This window comes from Ctenopharyngodon idella, chromosome 23 (genome assembly GCF_019924925.1).
Source record: "Ctenopharyngodon idella isolate HZGC_01 chromosome 23, HZGC01, whole genome shotgun sequence".
Lineage (NCBI taxonomy): Eukaryota > Metazoa > Chordata > Actinopteri > Cypriniformes > Xenocyprididae > Ctenopharyngodon > Ctenopharyngodon idella.
This window is the reverse complement of record NC_067242.1, coordinates 3,556,464-3,576,961: the sequence shown is the minus strand read 5'-3', so window position 1 is coordinate 3,576,961 and position 20,498 is coordinate 3,556,464. Positions and strand designations below refer to the sequence as shown.

Here is a 20,498-nt window from a genome sequence, read left to right as displayed (position 1 = left end):
AATTCTCGGCCTTCGACTCAGTTTTCAATTTCATAAAACACTTTTTACAAAACACAACACACAATTCTCTATGTAACACACAAAAATCTGACAGAAAGTATCTTGATTTCCTTTTTCAAACACAACCATTGTTTCTGTACAACTACACATGGTTGATGTATTTCTTTTCTTTCGTACTGTGTAATACTGTATTCACAACCACAAATGCTTACAGTAAAAAATAAATAGTTTGGTTTCAATCTTGCTTTCGTTTTCGGTTTACCGTGAATTTTTCAACATCTCTCTGCCAACTACTTTCAGTCTCGTACAGAAATGTACATAGGAGCTCATGAAAGAAGGTTTTAAAAGGTGTTTGCAATGTAAGACAAATGTTTGCTTTTGAGATGTATTTGTGATATTTTGAATACAGTGCTTCATTTTGCAAGAGATGTGAGGCATTTTGCATTTTGTGTGTGCAATTCTTGGATTTGTGTAAAGTTTTGAAAAAAAAAGGCAAAGTTTTGAAAATGTGTGTAAGCAGTTGAAAAAAACTAAACAGCAATAAAAAAAAAAAAAATCAGGAAATTATGATTTCATAAGTTATATTACAGCGACACCATGTGGTTCGTGTTGAAACTGCATCTTTACATGCATCATTTTAGTGTTTGTATTATTTTTAGAGTTTATATTTGTGAAATATTGATATCATGTAGTTCTTAAGTCAAACAGGTTTGTTAAAATAACAAATATGGATTTGTTCTGCTCTGGTCTTTTATCTTTATTCTATATACACTACTGGACAGGTTGCATGGCAACAAATGGTTTTTATTGTTCTTTTTTAATAACAAAGAAACAGCAAACGTTACCCATATCAAAGTATTGAGTACAGCGCTTGCAGTTTACTGTACAATAACAATAAACAAATTCATAGGCTGTGAATATGTGATAATTCTCTTCTATTTTCAAATGCTAACCAATGCTAATTGTACACTTTTGGACACTTTTTAGGTAATGTAATAATTATTAAATACATTAATTTATATATATATATATATATATATATATATATATATATATATTAATGTATTTAATAATGTATTTGGTATCGAATGTTATTCATATTATCATAATTTATGCTCCTGGCACCGCCCCTTAAGCGCATTCGCTCTTTTCAATAGGTAAACGTACTGTAATTTGCGTATATTTGCATAATTCATAAGATGTGCATCTCCGGCCCCGCCTCCGCCAGAGTTGTCAACAGTTCAAGATGGCTGCGCTGCCGATGGTGAGAGTCGCGCTGCTTATCGCGTTCTCGGTGTTTCTTACGCTGATCCTGGGCTTCGGCTTGCCGTCCGTCCTCAACCTCTTCGCGCGAAGCTGTGGCTTCCCGGAGGCGAGCGTCACCGAGTGCATAGTGCTCATGTACGCGCTGTTTGTGCTGTACGTGGCCATGCCTCGACTGCCCCGCGGGACAGTAAAGGTAAAGTACAGTGTGCACGTTACATACAGCAGCGAACTTAGACTTGAATGAATGCTGTTATACTGTTATATCTATAGAATGTGATATATAAGATTTAGCATATGTGGAATAAACGGTACATTATGCAAAATATGTATGTGTGTGCCATAAAATATCTGGATAATGATCTTATCTTTGTGCATATTTTGTGCATATTACTTTATAGATGCAATGCATTTTATATATAAATACATATGCATCTATATCCATATACTATATATATATATATATATATATAAAAGTTGTTTTTACATAATATATGTGTGTACTGTGTATAATTCTGTATAAATACACACACATAATGTATATATTTAAGAAATATTAGCATGTATATACTGTGATATATTGATATGATTTATATTATATATAAATATAAAAAAAAATTCTTAAATATACACATGCGTGTGTGTGTGTGTGTGTGTGTGTTTATATATACATAATAATTATACACAGAACACACATATATTATGTAAATACAAACTTGTATTTTGGATGCGATTGACTGCACTAATATATATATATATATAATTTGTAGTTTTTATGTTTTTGATTTTTTTTATTTTCAGCATTGAAGGGACCATTTCAAAGTAACATTTTAGATAATGTAAAAATTCTGAAAAATAATGTAATTATTATATAAAATGTTATATTATAACATGTTTATTATGTTTTGTTGTATATTGTTATATATATATATATATATATATACATATACATATATCATTTTGTTGTTGTTATTATAATTAATTATTTTATTGAAATTCATTTTAGCTAATGGACCTAAATGAGGTGACTGTTGAAGTTGACCAAACAGAAACTGATGCAGCATACAGCAGAAACACTTATATATATATATATAATCATTTAATTGAGTTGATTTATCTTTCAAATGAATGCTGGTTATTTTATCAATTACTTAATGATTGATTTCAGATCAGCCAATCACAGTTTAAAACCACTGATTTAGTAACAAGTTGTCAGAATTGCAGCTCAGACGAGGCGCTCGTTTATTTCTCATCAGGGCAGTGAATTGTTGGCACACTCAGTTTCACAGTAATGCTGCGGCTTTATGAAAGTAATATTGCATAATATTTCCTTTGTAGGTTGAAGGGAAAGCTGTGCTGGTTACTGGCTGTGACACTGGGTTTGGACTCGCCTTGGCCAAGCACTTCCACAGGCTCGGCTTCACTGTGTTTGCAGGTTGTTTGTTTAAGGTAATGGTTCATCTATTCCTGCAATGAGTGATTCAGATGAGCTTCTGTTGTACATCAGTTGATAAATAATCGTATATAGTGTAGGTATAAAGTCGAGGCCGCTTAAGATGATGAAATAAATTTCACAAGATTCTTGCTAATCATTCTTACACAGTGGCAGCACAGTTGGTTTTGTGCGCAAGCTTTTCATAATTTTAGCAGTATGACCAACTTTTGATTTCTTGGTTATGTATGTATTGTGATATTGTTATTTGTGGCTGGAAATTCAATCTAAATGTTTTATATATTACATAAGCATGTACTAAACTACATAATGGACAGCCTGTGTAGATTGTATATGTCCTTCTGTGGCACAGCATGCAGCATACGTAATGTCATGCCGGTTTCACTCAAAGTGTGTTGTTGTGTGGAATAAGGATGGAGAAGGTGCGAAGGATCTGGAGAACATTCATTCGGAGAAGCTGAAGGTTGTGCAGCTGGACGTCTGCAGTGAGGAGCAGGTCTCTCAGGCGCTTCAGTTCATCACTGCCAACCTGGAAGACCCGGAGAAAGGTGAGGACTGTCTATGGATGATGAGTTCAAAGGTCATTTCAGAGGACCAGACAATAGTGATGAAAAAATAGGTGCATATCAAAGCAGTATTATTTTTTTAATTAAATTAAATTTTTATATTTTTAGTTTTCATGTTAATTTTAGTTGAATTTTTTGTATATTCGGTATGTGCTTTTGTCATTATATTATTATTATTTTTTTTTTTAATATTGCTATTTATGCTTATTGCTATTTATGCTTTATGCTTAGTAGGGCTGGGCAATATGGCAAAAAAAAAAAAAAAATCGCGATATTTTTTTTTTTTTTTTTTCAGAACGATTGACCGATTCACGATTTTGATTTTGATTTATTTATTTTTTTTACTGTTTAACTAGTCAACTTAAAAACTTTACTACAATATGATTTAAGTAACATTCTCTTTATTAACAATCTGGTTAAAAAAAGTTCCATTCCAAGTGCAGCACACATGAAGTGATCAACATGGTGTAAATGTAAAACAATTTGTTAAATATCTTTGCAGAAAATATGGCTGAAATATGAAGGCAAATGTTGTACAAACTCATCTTAAACACATCATATATACTCAGAAATAATATAAAATAAGAAAATGCTAAATATTTCTTAGCCAAAAAGTAATAGCAATAAATAACACCAGTGATAGGCTATTATTAACAGCAAATGCTTTGTAAAAACAGAAAACAACAGCAGCTTTCAGCCTGTCACCATCATGCAAACATGAAATATCAAACAGGTTTACAGGTTTTTGCATTCCATTATTTGTCCTATTGTTTTTATGTTTGGCGGACATGATTAGGTGTTGCACTTGTGTCTCGTGTCTTTTGCAGCGTCTCACCCATGAAACGGCATTCTAAAAACACGGCGGTCAAGTTAAAAAAAAAGCTCAACTCACGTTTAATAACTTTGCCTTTTTTTTCTCATTCCACTGCCTGCGTCTCATTTTTACAACGCAATAACGCATTTCTGAATGAACAGTCGCTTAAGAATAGCGATGTGTTCTACGCTCAGGGTTGTGGAGTAACGGAATACATGTAACGGTGTTACGTAATCAGGATACAAAAATCCAGTAACTGTAATTCGTTACAGTTACGTCAAAAAACGTAGTAATCAGATTACAGTTACATTTTGAAAAAAGGATTACAATCATTTCATTTAAAACTAAATAAATCATTATTTTGCCATAATAACACATATTAAGCGCTGCTTGATCATACAGTATTTCCTGGTTCTGTTGCCAGTGATGACTCACGCGAGCCACCCGCTGGTGCATGCGCAAATAACACCCGTCTACAATCTCCTCAGACGCAGATTGAATCACTGCTGCAAGTTGAAACGATGCTGCCCGCAGAGAAAAACGCTTTCAATTCATGGAAATTTCACTGCTATTTTGTTTTCAAAGAAGAAAATGCAAACAACATGGTTGCAAACTCTGTAATACTCTGTAATAATCTGTAATACCATACTGTAGCCACTAGATGTCTGAATAGCCCTTTACATATATATATATATATATATATATATATATATATATATATATATTCAGGGAAAAGCCAAGCCAATGTTGATTCTTGTTTTATTACAAGCTTCGTTGCGTTCTCTTTTTGCCAGCAGACTGTCCTCTGTTCGGTGTTTGTTTAAAAAAGGTGATTCCCCAGAGGTTGGAGATTTAGCTGCTTCATGTCAAACTTTCTCACTCGTGGTGACGACTAACCTATGCAACTCCCACACTTTTCTTTATTTCCGGATATAATGAGACACACACGCATGACTGACGTTCGTACGCAGCAAAAAAACATCCCGTCAGGTCTAAAATATAAACAATTATAAAAGGCTTACCATAGTGAATCAGGGTAAGACAAAAACACATTTTGGAAGATGGATTGATGATGTATGGACTCATTTAAATTGTTAATTTTGAACAACAACAACAACAACAATAAAGTTACATAGTGCACCTTTAAACTTATTTCAGTTTATTACCAAGGCAACATTTTAGTTTAAGTTTTTCAACTATTTATGATTTATTTTATTTCAGCTTAATTTCAATTAACAGAAATGTTTTTAGTAGTTTTAGTTTACGATAATAACCCTGTTAGTTGCCTACAGTGTTGGGGGTAACGCATTACAAGTAACTTGAGTTATGTAATCAGATTACTTTTCAAGTAACTAGTAAAGTAACTCATTACTTTTAAATTTACAACAAAATATCCAAGTTACTTTTTCAAATAAGTAACGCACGTTACTTTTTCACACAAATAAGCCCAGCCCAGGTGAGAAAAAGTAACGCAAAAGTAATGTAACGCATTACTTTTCATAAAAAGTAACCAAGTAACGCAATTAGTTATTTTTTAGGGAGTAATGCAATATTGTAATGTAATGCATTACTTTTAAAAGTAACTTTCCCCAATACTAATTGCCAAGGCAATATATCTCATTTTCATTTATTTATTTATTTATTTGTTTAAATGTTCTAATATTATATACATATTACCTATTATTTAAGCTTATTTTCCATTCATGAAAACGATTTTTAATTGTTTTTAGTAAACAAAAACAACACTGTATCAGAGATGAGGTGGAAATGTGACAACAATATTAGCATTATTTTATATGTCAGTATTGCCCAAACCTAAGATCTTCATTCCACTAACAAAGGTGTCAAAAAGGTCACAGTCACTGTCGAATGTTTGAACAGAAGCTGTCCTGCTGTGGATGAAATTAAAGTGCAGAAAAACTATACTATGAAGAATAAAACAGCCAGTATGGAACATGACAGTGAACATCTGTTTATATAGAAACGGGAATATTTTTCAATTTTTTTATACACAATTATATGTAGATTTATTTCTTTCTGTTAAAAATCAGGACTGTCAGTAGATTAAAATATATATATTATAATATTTTAATATTTTATGTATATTTTATAACTTCAGGCAGTCTTTAAACAGCAGAATGATGTTGTATGATGTGTTCATGTCTTCAGTTTAGATATGATTTATTTCATCATATTCAAGTGTTTGAATCATGGAGAAACACAGGGTTCAGCTTTACTTCTAGATTTATTATTTCACTGAATATTAATGTGCTAGTCCAGGGGTTCTCAACCTTTTGCAAGCTGGGCCCCCCCAAAGCTGGTTCATTGCAGTTACTATATATATATACTTACTTACTATATATATATATATATATATATATATATATATATATAAAACAAGCATGTTGTTGTAAATATTGTTGGGTCTTTTAGAGCAGGCGGTTTTCAAACTTGGGTCCAGAGCCCCATGGAGCCACAAGGGGGTGCTAGGAGTCTGAAAAAAATTGAGTGGAAAAAATGCTACAAAATATGGATTGTCAGATTTAAAATATTTTGCAAATATTTGATTTTATTACTGTTTTATTCTGTTTTCTAAATACTGTCTAAAGCAGAAAAAAACATTAGAAAATTTAAAAAAGAAGGCATTTCTATAATTGTGTAAAAAATGTTTATAAATTGAAATATAAGTGTTGTCAAATAGAAAAACAGTATATTTGACGCACTCCACAGCTGCGCTGCTATCTCATACGACAGACAGCAGTGCAGAGGAAATATGGAAATATCAGCTAGATCAGCAGTGAAGAAGATTGTCAGATAAAATAAAAATCCTGCTTCTGAAATGAATTGGCCATATTAGTCTTTTTTTATTCCAGCAAATGGCTTGGATGCTCTTATTTTGATAATGAAACCCATTACAAAATAAAACCTGACGTCAGCTGATTTCTACTTGTAATGTTTTTAAGATGATCAACAATGAAAATGATTTTCAAAAGTGAGTATGTTTGTTTTCATGAGCTATCAGATTTAATAATTTAACACGGCTGGCAAAGCGTTTTTACGCTGGTGATCAAAAGTTTGGAATAATTAAGGTTTTTTTTTATGTTTCTGCTCACCAAAATGGCATTTATTTGAACAAAAATACAGTGATTTTGTGAAATATAATTACAATTTAAAATAACTGTTTTCTGTTTTTTTTCTACAGGATTCTTTGATTAATAGAAAGTTCAAAACAACAGCATTTCTTTGAAACAGAAGTATTTTGTAACATTATAAATGTCTCTGTCACTTGAATCAATTTAATGCATCCTTGCTGAATAAAAGTACTAATTTCTGTTTGGTTTTTTGTTTGTTTTTTTAAAGATCTTACTTATCCCAAACTCTTAGATGATAGTGTTTCTCTACAAAAATATGAAGCAGCACAACTGTTTCCAACATTGATAATAAACATAAATGTTTCTTGAGCAGAAAATCAGCATATTAGAATGATTTCTGAAGGATCATGTGACACTGAAGACTGGAGTAATGATGCTGAAAATTCAGCTTTGATCACAGGAATAAATTACATTTTAAAATATATTACAATATTTCACAAATATTACTGTATTTTTGATCAAATAAATGCAGCCTTAGTGAGCAGAAGAGACTTCTTACAAAAAAACTTTGATTATTCCAAACTTTTGACTGCCACATTGATATTTATTTTTCCTAACTGTCTGAATTTGATCAGGATGTCTGCTCACCTGAGCTTGTGTGTGTTTGTATGTTGTGCAGGTCTGTGGGCCGTGGTCAACAACGCTGGCATCTCCACATTCGGTGAGGTGGAGTTCACAACCATGGACACATACAAGCAGGTTTCAGAGGTCAACCTGTGGGGCACCATCAGAGTAACCAAAGCCTTTCTGCCTCTCATCCGCAGGGCGAAAGGTAAAATAAACCGACTCCACAAAGTATGCATGAGAATGTTTCGGGCATTCATTTTAATGAACTGTGGGGTACAGATAATATGTTATTTGGTTGAGTTTAACTCAAAAGTTCAATTTGCAGATGAATGTTAATGTTTCCACTTCTGTTAGTCTTTCCCTGAATTAAAAGAATGTTTGGATCCGATTGGATTAATGATTAAAGCAACTGGACTTTAGAGTGTGTGGCCTGACAATCCAGCATTTTCAGTAAATTTTTATTATTTTTAGTTTTTTGGCTTTATATATATTTATATATTTATATGGCTGAATATATTAGCCTTACTGTTATCTATAAGCTAGTGTGCTGTGATGACATCATGCTGCTCTTCAGCTTCTCATCACATCTTCTGTCCAATCAAATGCTCTCTAGAATCTGAAGCGCCCCACCCCCTACATTATAAACAGACGCTTAAGTTGCGGCTGAAATCGGTCACTTGTTCACACATTTACTATTTTCTACATGGTGAATGACACAGTGCACTATATAGGGGATAGGGAATGATTCAGACAGTGTAAATATGCTTTCCATTGAGGCGAATGAAGTCTGGTTTCACATTAAGCTAGTGTTATACTTTCCGTGTGCGCGAGGGTCTACGTGACGTAAAAATCGTCATCAGAGGGTGCATGCGGAGGCTCTTTGTATTTTTAGCGCCTGATTATAATTCCTGCAAAATCATGTTATGATTTGTATGGTTTAAAATATATTATAATGACCATTAATGTCTTTTAAATTACTTGGATTATAGTATATAACTGAAGCTATAGGTTGTGAAATCAAGCATTTCTTTACTTAGCTCATGTACTAGCATAGCATACATCTACCTGATTAGCCTGCTAGCTTAGCTTATACAAACCCGATTCCAAAAAAGTTGGGACACTGTACAAATTGTGAATAAAAAAGGAATGCAATAATTTACAAATCTCATAAACTTATATTTTATTCACAATAGAATATAGATAACATATCAAATGTTGAAAGTGAGACATTTTGAAATGTCATGCCAAATATTGGCTCATTTTGGATTTCATGAGAGCTACACATTCCAAAAAAGTTGGGACAGGTAGCAATAAGAGGCCGGAAAAGTATGTACATAAAAGGAACAGCTGGAGGACCAATTTGCAACTTATTAGGTCAATTGGCAACATGATTGGGTATAAAAAGAGCCTCTCAGAGTGGCAGTGTCTCTCAGAAGTCAAGATGGGCAGAGGATCACCAATTCCCCCAATGCTGCGGCGAAAAATAGTGGAGCAATATCAGAAAGGAGTTTCTCAGAGAAAAAAATGTTATTGTTTAAAATTAAGATTAAATTACTTTTACAGAACATAGTATGTTGCAACAATCCTTATGAAAAAAATACATTTTTAGGCATGGTTGTCTTTCTAGTTTGTTTATACATAGGCATTCATTCTATATTTCCAGCATATTGTTTGTGCACTTAATGTAATAAACATCATACAATAGTGAAATGGGTTATAATTAGTCAAGACATCATGATAACAACTTTTGATCAGGCAATACTGCCTGGGTCCTAAAGGAGACCCAATTCCTGGGGGGACTAAATTTCTCATGACAGCGGACATCCGCTTGCCTCCCATTTTTTTCTGTGACCGCGTCACTAGGCTACAAAAGCACCAACTACACATGCGCTGGAAAAACAACATGGACGTCGAATTTGAAGAGAGGCTGTGTGAAGAAGTCCGTCGGTACCCGCACTTCTACAATCCGTCTTTAAAACGATGTAAAGACAGCCAGATGTGCAATAATCCATGCTTGTTTACTGTTCAAGCCGATCTACTGCGCATGTGTGGAACACGTACGCCGAGTGGACCCCAGCATACACTTTCAGTAGTATAAATACAAGTAGTCCGCGTCCGTGCTGTCCGCAGCTGTCTGTGTACGCGTCTGAACTGGAGTATAATCGACGCTTGAGTGTCATGCGAACTGCTGCAGCGCGCACAGTCTGCTCCGGTCCAGACTCCGAGACACAATAGAACAGAGTGGATCATATGTGCGAGTCGGCGCAGATCACAAAATGTATCGGATCCATTTGAATGTACAGAATGCTAGATTTTAAAGTGATTAGGAGGAAAATGAGGTTTTACCAAGCTCTGGCTGAGCTGTGACACTATTGGCTGTTTAAAAAAAGGGGAGGAGATGTTCGATATGTCCCGCCCTGTCTTACTGTTTCAGTGAAAATATTAGAGCATATTAGAATGATTTCTGAAGGATCATGTGACACTGAAGACTGGAGTAATGATGCTGAAAATTCGGCTTTGCATCACAGGAATAAATGACATTTTAACATATATTAAAAAGAAAACAGTTATTTGAAATTGTAATTGTGTGTAGTCCTCTGCACCACACCTCACTTTTTTTGTCTTTTGGTTACAGGTCGTGTGGTGAACATCGCTAGCATGTACGGCAGAATGGGAAACGCTCTCCGATCCCCTTACTGTGTTTCCAAATACGGAGTGGAGGCTTTTTCTGACTGTCTCAGGTATGAAATGAAGGCTTGGGGCGTCAAAGTTTCCGTCATTGAGCCTGGAAACTTTATCGTGGCCACGGGCATCCTAACACGTGACATAGTCACAACCACAGCAGAAAAGCTCTGGAAGGAGGCACCCCCTTGTGTCCAGGAGGACTATGGGAAAGCTCACTTTGAGCAGTACATGGCTCTTATGCGCTCCTACTGCAACAGCGGCCAGCGAGAAATCGAGCCGGTTTTAGACGACGTCACGGATGCCATCACGTCCAATCGGCCATACACGCGGTACAACCCTATGGAACCGCACTGGTGGATTCGCATGCAAATAATGACCCACCTTCCTGCTGCCATCTCAGACAGACTCTACTTCTAATGAGATGCCAACTTCCTACTGTCCAATAAATATCGTCACAGGGTTCATCAATCAATTGTTAATATATGCCATATTGAATGCAGTTGAATCAGTATACAACGGTAATTTAAAAAAAAAAAAAAGAATCACACAAATCTTAAAGGGCCCCTATTATGCTATTTCGGACATTACCTTTCATGTAGTGTGTAATATAGCAGTTTGTGAATGTAAAAGGTCTGCAAAGTTTTAAAGATCAAAGTGCAGATAAATTATTGTCTCCCAAAAGAAAGAAGTGATTCTGAACTGCCTGAAACGAGTCGTCAGTAACTCCAGATTTACTTCCCGCTCAAACCTACCTAGCAATGTAACAAATTTGCCAAAAATGCCAGTCTATGGTCTTCATTGGCTGCCTGTAAACAACGTCTACAACTACAAACACTGTAGTTACAGCTGAGACTGGAAGAGTTTGTTTTGTGTTGTCAGCATGTTGAGAAGACGCTATTTTCTGAACAAATCCATTTAAAATGCGCTTCCAAAGGAATTAATACGGTAAAATCGACACCATCATTACTGTTCATATCACTGTGGCCTGGTCCCAAATGGCACCCTAAACCCTCACGGTCTTCCTCTGAGTCTTTTGTGACGTAATGCCGCTTTGACTGCCGGGTAAAGTCCTCTGCGTAGATCGCAGACTTGCGGGCTCAGCTGAAGTGCGCATCGAGGGCGCATAGCGGCCGCAAAGGGGGCGCTCGTGAGCACCCTTCTAAAACCTAAAATGATGAATGGGACACCCTACGGTCTCGTGGACTTAACAGACATGCGGTAGCCATTGTAAGTCCACAAGACCGAAAGTGCATAGAAGTGTGCCATATGGGATTCAGCCTGTGTGTATCAGGTGCTCAGGAAGATCCGGAGCTGAAATTCAGTTTGCTTTCCGACGCGCTGTAAGTAGTCGACCAATAACAACAGCCTGGGTCATCTGACCAATCAGAGCAGAGTAGACCAATCACAACAGACTGAGCCATCTGACCAATCAGAGCAGAGTAGACTAATCACAACAGACTGGGCCATCTGACCAATCAGAGCAGAGTAGACCAATCACAACAGACTGGCACTGTATACGAAATCGAATACTTCTCTACTATATAGTACACAAAAAACAGTATGCAAACAGAGTAGTATATCCGAATTCATAGTACTTGAAAACAGTAGGCGAAAAGTACCCGGATGACTTACTACTTCCGGCGAGATTCTGAAATGCGCATACAATGGACAATTTACTATCCCATGAGGCGACAGGAGAGGATTTGTGAATGGAGTTGAAGGGACGTAACTGACGCTGGTAGGTCATGTGACAGTAACAACATGGCGGATGTAGTACGTCCAGATTTCATTCATACTACACACATTCGTACTATATAGAACGTAATTTTTCAACAGTCATGAAGTAAATTTACATTCAAATGTAGCACCTACTCAAGAAAGTATTTGATTTCGGACCAATTGGGTTATCTGACCAATCAGAGCAGAGTAGACCAATCACAACAGACTGCGTCATCTGACCAATCAGGGCAGAGGAAGCTCTCAAAAAGGAGGGATTTAGAGTAGGGTTGCAAAATTGCAGGGAATTTTCAAAGCTGGAAACTTTCCATGGGAATTAACGGGAATATATGGGAATAAACAGGGAATTTGCAAAATTGCAGGTTAGCCTTTAACAGGGTACTTAAATGTAGTTGAAAAAACATCTTGCAGCATAATTTTGGTTAAAACAACCAGATTTAATGTAATTTCAGTTAAATTTTTACCCTGCACATTCCTCAATCACATTCACACAGCACACGACTTACCCAGGGCTATTAAGGCCACACCCCCTGCATGAACTGTGCATTCCCCCAGTCCATAACATGCACATTTGATCAAAAATAAAGAAAAAAACAGTAATATTGTGAAATATAACTACAATTTTTTAAAAAAAATAATGGTTTTCTATTTTAATATACATTAAAATATAGTTTATTTCTATGATGCAAAGCTGAATTTTCAGCATAATTTCTACATTTTTCAGTGTCCCATGATCCTTCAGAAATCATTCTAATATGCCAATTTGATACTCAGTTATCAATGTTGGAAACAATTGTGCTGCTTAATATTTTTTATAACCTGTGATGCTTTAAAAATTTAAAGAACAGTATTTATTTTAAATAGAAATCTTTTTTAACAATATACACTACCATTCAAAAATTTTTCTTTCTTTTTTTGAAAGAAATTAATACTTTTATTCACCAAGAATGTGTGAAATTGATATTGAAGTGATATTGTTAGAAAAGATTTCTATTTTAAATAAATACTCTTCTTTTTAACTTTTTATTCATTAATGAATCCTGAAAAAAAATATTAAGCAGCAAAACTGTTTCCAACATTGATGATAACTGAGTATCAAATCAGCATAATAGAATGATTTCTGAAGGATCGTGTGACACAGAAATAAATAACACATAACAATTGCTGCAATTAAATGTATTTATTTAACATATTTACTAAATTAGAATTAATTGAATTTGAAAAAGAAATAACTGTTATTTCATGTTATGACCAAACAAAATGTTTATATTTATGTTTGTATATGATACATTTTATATAAATATTTTAAATTTATATAAATTTCCCAAAATTTTCAATTAATTCCCAAAAATTCCCATAAATTCTCGTAAATTCTGGTTAAGTTTCCAAATTGGAATATTTCCAAAATTCCCCAGGTTAAGTTCCCGTGGAAAGTTTCCAGAAATTTACCAGAAACTTTCCGCCCCTTTGCAACCCTAATTTAGAGAGACCGGATCCTTTATTGAACTGTTTCAGAAACTGTAAGAAAAGAGCTGATGATGCAATTTTTATTGTGAGAAAATGAAAGTGTTTTTTTTTTTTTTTCTCTCGACCTTGAATGCATGTTGTCGGAGACTCCAAAACACAATCAGGAACCTTTAAAATAGCATAATAGGGGCAGTTCAAAGGATTATTCTGGGTAAAATACAACTAAAACTATATATAACCATGTATGGCCTACTACAGGAAATATCACAGGAGTCAACATTACTTTGCCCCACATATTCCTTTGAGTTTAACTGTATGCACTTTATCATATTTTGGAAATTTGAATACTTTACAGTATTTTGATTTGGCCCTGCAGACATTTCCATAGAGCGATCATGAATAACCTGCGGCCTAAAGCCAGAAGCAGTGAAAAGCAGCATTATTTGGAGCGTCCCAGCTGACTGGTGATGTGGCAGAAGTCTAAATGTGGGTCTTTTCAATGAAGGATGGAACCAGAGATGAACAAAAGAGACGCCTGTGGTTCTGTCACTGCTTTCTCTGGAGAAACAGAAAGAGTGAGGGTTTGAAAGGGTTACAGGGTCGACACATATTCCCTATCAGCATTCCCTTTGCTTCCAAGAATCTGGATCATTCGATTATGAGATCACTCGCCATCCACATCTACGAATAAATGTGCTGAAACATTTCAAATGTTGAAATGAATCATATGCAGCATCCCAAATTGCATACTTCTGCTATGCAATAAAATGACATCCTTTGCTGTTAAGGGTATGTAGTAAGACTGGCTGTGTTTAAAATAGCACACTGTTCTTACTGTTGCTGCATACACAAAACGTTTTGGGTCAGTAAGATTTTATAGTGTTCATATTGTACAGTAGTCAATTTTGAACATAGCCAGAATGCTAGAAACAACCACATAAAATTGAGCGTGTAAACATTGGCATCTACTTAAATTATTGATTTAATTTTATTACTACTTTAAATTAAGGATGATAAAATTAACGACTGCTGTGGCAGTTTCGGCCTTGGATTACTCGCTTCTTTTAAATGATTGAAACTTATTTGAGAATCATCACTAACCGCTACTCTTCTGTAGTGCAAGTGCTTATGGGCGTTATTAGCCTAAACACCTCAATAAATCCACTAGATATAGTATGCCATTCCAAAACACTACAATTTGGGATTCACTAATCCTGAGTTTACAAATATAGGGTGGATAACATGTGTGACATATTGGCATGTTTGTAATATCTCATGTTGGCCACCGGAGGGAGCAGTTGAGCTGGCATCTGTTGCCATCAACCTCTTTTTCAAAAGGTGTGTTCCACACTAACAGTATTATCATCAAATAGCGTAATGAGGAATGTCTTTGCTCGTTTATTATCGCCTAATGAGGAACAACAGTGTTTTCATGGCTTTCAGGCTTGATTTCCTGTGAATGTGAAAGCAAGTAAAGTCTCTATGCTAGTTTCAGTACATTCCTTAAGACTAGTTATGATACTTCCACTACATTTTTTTTATACTTAATATAACTGATGTTGCAATCAAACGTAACAATACAGTATGGTCATCTGCATCTAATATTTTAGGGATTTTCACGGGTTTCAGTTGCAAAATCACGGAGAGTACATTTTTGTATTTAGGGAACTATGTAAACGCAAGTCATTTCAGTCGTAATGGTCACACGGTGTCCCTACTGTTCTCTATCAAGTCCTTTCTCTTCCTATAGCTGACATGTCTCACATTGTTTCAGTATGAATATTGCCTATTTCTTGTCTTAATTGTCTTACGCACAGCATGTGTGAAGTCATTATGATTCCCAGCAGGACTTCATCAAATGCCAGCAGTATAATTTCCACTGCAGTGAAACACAATATCATGCAGGTTAACATTTCATATGACATTTACTCGTATTATTAAGCTTTTGTATGTACTTTTTAACCACTTGAGTTCTGTGACACCACATGTTTTGCTCTGGATGACATAAAAGAGATGTCAATATTGATTCATGTAGTTTATTTCTTCCTTTGTACAGATCAATAAACTCCTATTACATAAGAGGAAGAGTTTCATCTTCGTGGAGACTGAGCATACATCTACATTTCATTTTCACAGCACCTCCAGGGCCATCTGTGGAAACGGTTCAGTCTGGAGCCTGTCAGTCCAAATCCGATTTTTGTGCATATTCGATTGGAATCCGATCATATTTAGCAAGTATGAATGGCAAAAAAACAAACACCATGAAAAGTGATTTTAACGAAAACTTTTTGAGCTACATCAAAGACTGTAGATATAGAAGACGGTTCACTCCTATTACTTTGAATGGGAGAAACTGCAACGCGCAATATGGCGGAACACGTCCCTCCTTCTAAGTAATAAAAGAGCCAGTCGCTGATTGATAAAGTCATTGCGTCACTGCAGCTACTGTTAGAAGCTCCGGTTCCCATTGAAACCTGAGACTCGCGCTTAGGTCTGCACATGCGCTTTGGCTCGTCTAGCCTGAAAAAAATAATCGTTTTAGCGCTATTAGAGCATAAGAAACAGCATTTATGGGACAGTTCATGTCAGATTTTGTTGCTGATTTGAAATATGTTATTTAATTGTGAGTTCGCCAAGCAGTTTTTGAGATTTCAGGATTCCCCCATTCAAATAGATAGGACGTGGTCGTGGATGTGGAATTGGGCTACTTTTACACTGTTGCTGCAGGTTGTTTTTCATTTTCCGCGGGTTGAAGCAACCCCAAATAACGTGATATTTAGCCCCTGACTTGGGGGCTAAATATCAAGTTAAAGGGACTTTGGCTACATACAAATGTGGTTTGAAATTCTATTCAAATCGCATTTCTGGAAATCCATTTCAGTCTGACTGCTCTGATCGGATTTCTCATGGTTTATGTCACTTTCTCACGCTGCGTAAAACATAAACATGTCAGACGTTATATGAAACATGCCAAAAGTCACTGCAGAAACAAGGTTGTGTTGTTGCAACGTGCTGGTCGAGCAGAAAATGACATTATAATGGGGACATGTTGAGTTTTAAGACTGGCGGAGACGACGCCACTGAATAAAGCCGCACACACCAGACTCCTACGTTTCTGTCACTGCCTCAAGTCGTAGTAGTCCAGCATGACGGCTACGCATTGTGTTGTAAATAAGCCAATTTTTGTATTGCAAACCCTTTCATGTTGCTGTTTTTGGTGTATGCCTAACGCAACGTCAATGCCATAGAAGCCAATGCGGATAGGCTATTCCGGAAAACGAAAGGGTGCCACGGAACACACAAATCAGATCCAACAGTTGCTATTCAAAATGTGGACAGATCAGATTCAGATCAGATACACAAATAATCGGATGTAGACTGACAGTGTGAACATAGCCATAGTCTAGGCATTGTCCATGCTTTGTTACAATGCATCTTGCATGACATTTAATTTACATGTGATGCAGACCTGACACAAATAAGGTTTTCAGTCTATACGGCGCTGTTCAACATCAGTGAACATCACCATGTTCCCAAAAGAAAGGACAAAGTTATTTGGTCACAACCTAAAGAAGAAAAAAAACTTGTTGGTTGGGTCTACATGATTGATAACCACTGCTTTTATTCTTAGTTACCTCACAAGCTGATAGGTAGCAGTCTAAAGCACAGGTATACTCATATCCAGCACAGACATTAATAGGTAACCATGTTTGCTAGGTCTACTCACCTTAGTCAAGTTTGACGCCATATTTAGGCTAATTTGAAGCAACAATGAGCTTTGTTCAGCAAGGTATTACAATGGTATACAATGGTATAATTAGGGGTTATCCAATGCTTCTTGCTGAATTTACCTCCAACTCCAATTAAACATACCTGAAGCATCTTATCAAAGTCTTCAGGATTACTAGAAACTTCCAGGCAGGTGAACTTAAATATGGCTTTTACCCTGACTAAGGTCCATATGGTAAGGTCACTTCAGTCAGGAGACAAATCATGATAAGTTCCCCAATGGGAACGTTTGTATGACCAGGACATGGTCCGTGAACATCAGTCACTTATCAGGGACGCATTGCGCATATGCAAAGCGATACTCAAATAACAATGTGCGCATCATAGAATAGCGTAGAGGAACACCAAACCTTTGGTTCCAACAACTGAGATGAAGGCACGTTATTAAGCACAAACTATGTGATAAGACTACACATCTGAGAAATCCCTCATTCAAAACAAGTTGGGATAAAATTTGGGTTCTTCTGATAAGGTCTTGGTGGATGTCATCCAACAAGGTCTGGTTGCTTGACATCCTCAAAAACCATCAACAAAACTACTCAACTAAATCATATAATGTTTGGTACTATTGAGTAAACACTTTGTCCTGAAGCAAAACTAGTTGAGAACCACTGTCCTAAACAACTTAAGTCACACAGAGTGTCATATTGACAGAAATCTGACAAGACCAAGTCGCTCGACCAAACTCTGCATGTCTCAGCGATTTTTCCACACACTCCCCAAAAATCCCCATTCCTCAACTCTGGCCTCAGTCCGGCTCCAAACAGCTGGAGAAGTAATCATTGTCACAGTGATGGTCTCCTGGAGGAGAGCCCAGATCATCACCCTCCTCATGAGTCTTCCATCAACTTCCATGTTTTTCCAATTTGAAATAGAGACGTGTCTAGGGAAGTGTCTTTTCCATTGCCTGGTCCATCAAACATACTTATCTACTAAGTTTTACATATAAACATCTGATTCTCAATGGAACATCTCTCACCGTTTATCATAACCTGATGAAAACTACAAGGAAGCAGCACTGTAGATCTTGATCGCCAAGCGAAGTAGATCCTTCCTTGAAACATGAGCTCACAATGCTGCCTTCACGCTGACACGCTTTCATTCATCCTCTACGCTACAATACCTGCTCATTTGAGAAAGTGAGCAGCCAAATGAGTGCCAAACAAAGCAAAGGAAAGGCAAACACCTGATTAAGCTTCAAACCAACAGGCAAACACCACCACCATCCATATCAAAAACCACACAAAATCACACCAATTATGTCAAAAGGACTGCGGCCTTGATCACGAAAGACAGCTTTATTAGTAAAACACTGAATGATAAAAGACCTATTTTGTGCACCAATGTGGTTTAATCTTCAGTCATGGTATTGCAATTCAGGCTCCAATGAAGTTCTTGCACAATCTCCCACGTTCATTCAAATAAATGTCTGGTAGAAGACATCAATCACAGCTAAGCTCTTTGAAAAAGAGACGACAGATCATACTTATGGCATAGCATGGATTCTGACAGTTCCAAAGATGTGTGGATAACAAATTTAGGACTACATTGTGAAAGCTAGCTGACAAACCTCATTCATTTGCACCTTGTTTGTCAAGGAAGTAGACCTTCTGTAACTTTACCCCTCAAAAATATAGATGTCGCCCTAAATGAGACTACAAATTTGATTTAGGTTTGGAAACATACAGATGCAAAGACTTCCTGTTTTGATTGCAGTTCAAGTGTAATCTGATTGTGCCTAAATCTGAATACTCTTGCAAATCCTTGTCAAGTTTTGGTAAGTCACTTTTATTGTTTGAGCATTTTGCAGAAAAATGATTCCTAATAAATATAGCAGATTAAGTCAATTTCAATAGTTCTGTGTCGTTCAGGCAATGCAGGCAGTAACAGATAGTATGTGAGACCCTTGAAACATGTTGAGCAAAGTTCTTCTGCGGTCAGGACTTCAACAGCAGACACTTGAAAGGACAGTTAAAAAAAATTGGCAGGGAAGTTCAAGAACAAATGAACAATACATTTTCGAAATTAATGAAAAGAATATATTAACAAAAGAAGACCTAGTTTTTAATTCTAATACATGTTGACATCAAAATACATTGCATCACCTATGGTCTAAACATACTGTATTTTGATACATTGGGTGTGTCCCTCAATAAAATGAGCAAGTTTCTGAGCAAATGAATGGGAGTGTCTTTGTCCATCTCTCCCTGTACCTCCCTTTCATGGAATGCTTGATATTCCCAGTCTGTCTGGAAGTGTAGTCCTTGTTAACTGGATATTCTTTTTACTGGGATCAGGAGGCAGCCAGAGCCTTGACCAGGTAGAGTTTGTCGCCCTGTTCGCTGGTAAAGATGGGCGCCTTTTTGTAGTGTTCCACCAACTCCTCCATTGTGTTAAACTTGCGCTGTCCGATGCAGTACAGGCTGTCCTTCAGTTGGACTTTGAAATGCTTGTTTTTGGACTGAGCTTTCAGTGATATTGAAAAGTCATTGGGCTAGAAAAACAAAATATAAAGACAAAGGGAAAAACTGTTAATTCGGACCAGCTGCTGAAAGCAGTAATCTCAAGTAATTAACTCTGTTCCAAAACATAATCACTGCTTAGACAGCTGGTATGATCTAAGGTAGCATCCTCACCGACAAGCTCATAAGAAACAACTACATCAGGAACTCTACATGCTGCACAAATAGCACTCATCACTCAAGCAACACAAGGAAGAATTGACTCACAATTGATTCCAAAAGATTTTGCAGTTCATCATGTTGCTAAGCTAACACAATACTCGAAGCATAACAATACAAATGCTGTCTAGGAAGACGTTTTGGAACAGAGCTAGTGTGTGTGCTTTGGAAAAATTAAAAAAGGAACTATGATATTTATGTTGTAATGCTTAACTGTCCACTTCAAAAATAACATTTCAAAATCATCACATTGAACTTTGACTTAGTATGGAGAAGGTGTTTTCCTCAAATGAGGACTGAATTATGGTACTTAAGCACATTCAT

The 20,498-nt window shown here is 36.2% G+C and overlaps 2 protein-coding genes across 5 annotated transcripts in view; one reads left to right on the top strand and one right to left on the bottom strand.

Annotated features, from left to right (window-relative positions):
* The first annotated feature begins 1,215 nt into the window (after positions 1-1,215).
* bdh1 (3-hydroxybutyrate dehydrogenase, type 1) lies at positions 1,216-15,785 on the top strand. The gene is made up of 5 exons (XM_051882707.1): positions 1,216-1,459; positions 2,602-2,712; positions 3,129-3,264; positions 7,868-8,020; positions 10,451-15,785. The coding sequence occupies exons 1-5, from the start codon at positions 1,247-1,249 to the stop codon at positions 10,915-10,917; spliced, it is 1,080 nt and encodes a 359-aa protein (XP_051738667.1). The 5' UTR covers positions 1,216-1,246; the 3' UTR covers positions 10,918-15,785.
* nck1b (NCK adaptor protein 1b) overlaps positions 12,065-20,498 on the bottom strand; it is a 61,784-nt gene continuing 53,350 nt past the window's right edge. For all 4 annotated transcript variants that reach the window (XM_051882702.1, XM_051882703.1, XM_051882705.1 and 1 more), the window contains one exon: positions 12,065-19,987. In XM_051882702.1, coding sequence (XP_051738662.1) covers positions 19,787-19,987 — 201 coding nt within the window. In that variant the 3' untranslated portion in view covers positions 12,065-19,786. The remainder of the gene's footprint in view (positions 19,988-20,498) is intronic.

Bases quoted from the DNA above. Each gene is read 5' to 3' on its own strand.
- bdh1 (XM_051882707.1), top strand. From the start codon at position 1,247: ATGGCTGCGCTGCCGATGGTGAGAGTCGCGCTGCTTATCGCGTTCTCG. The intron at 2,713-3,128 runs GTAATGGTTCAT...GTGTGGAATAAG, and splicing joins TTGCAGGTTGTTTGTTTAAG to GATGGAGAAGGTGCGAAGGA. The intron at 8,021-10,450 runs GTAAAATAAACC...TTTTGGTTACAG, and splicing joins TCTCATCCGCAGGGCGAAAG to GTCGTGTGGTGAACATCGCT.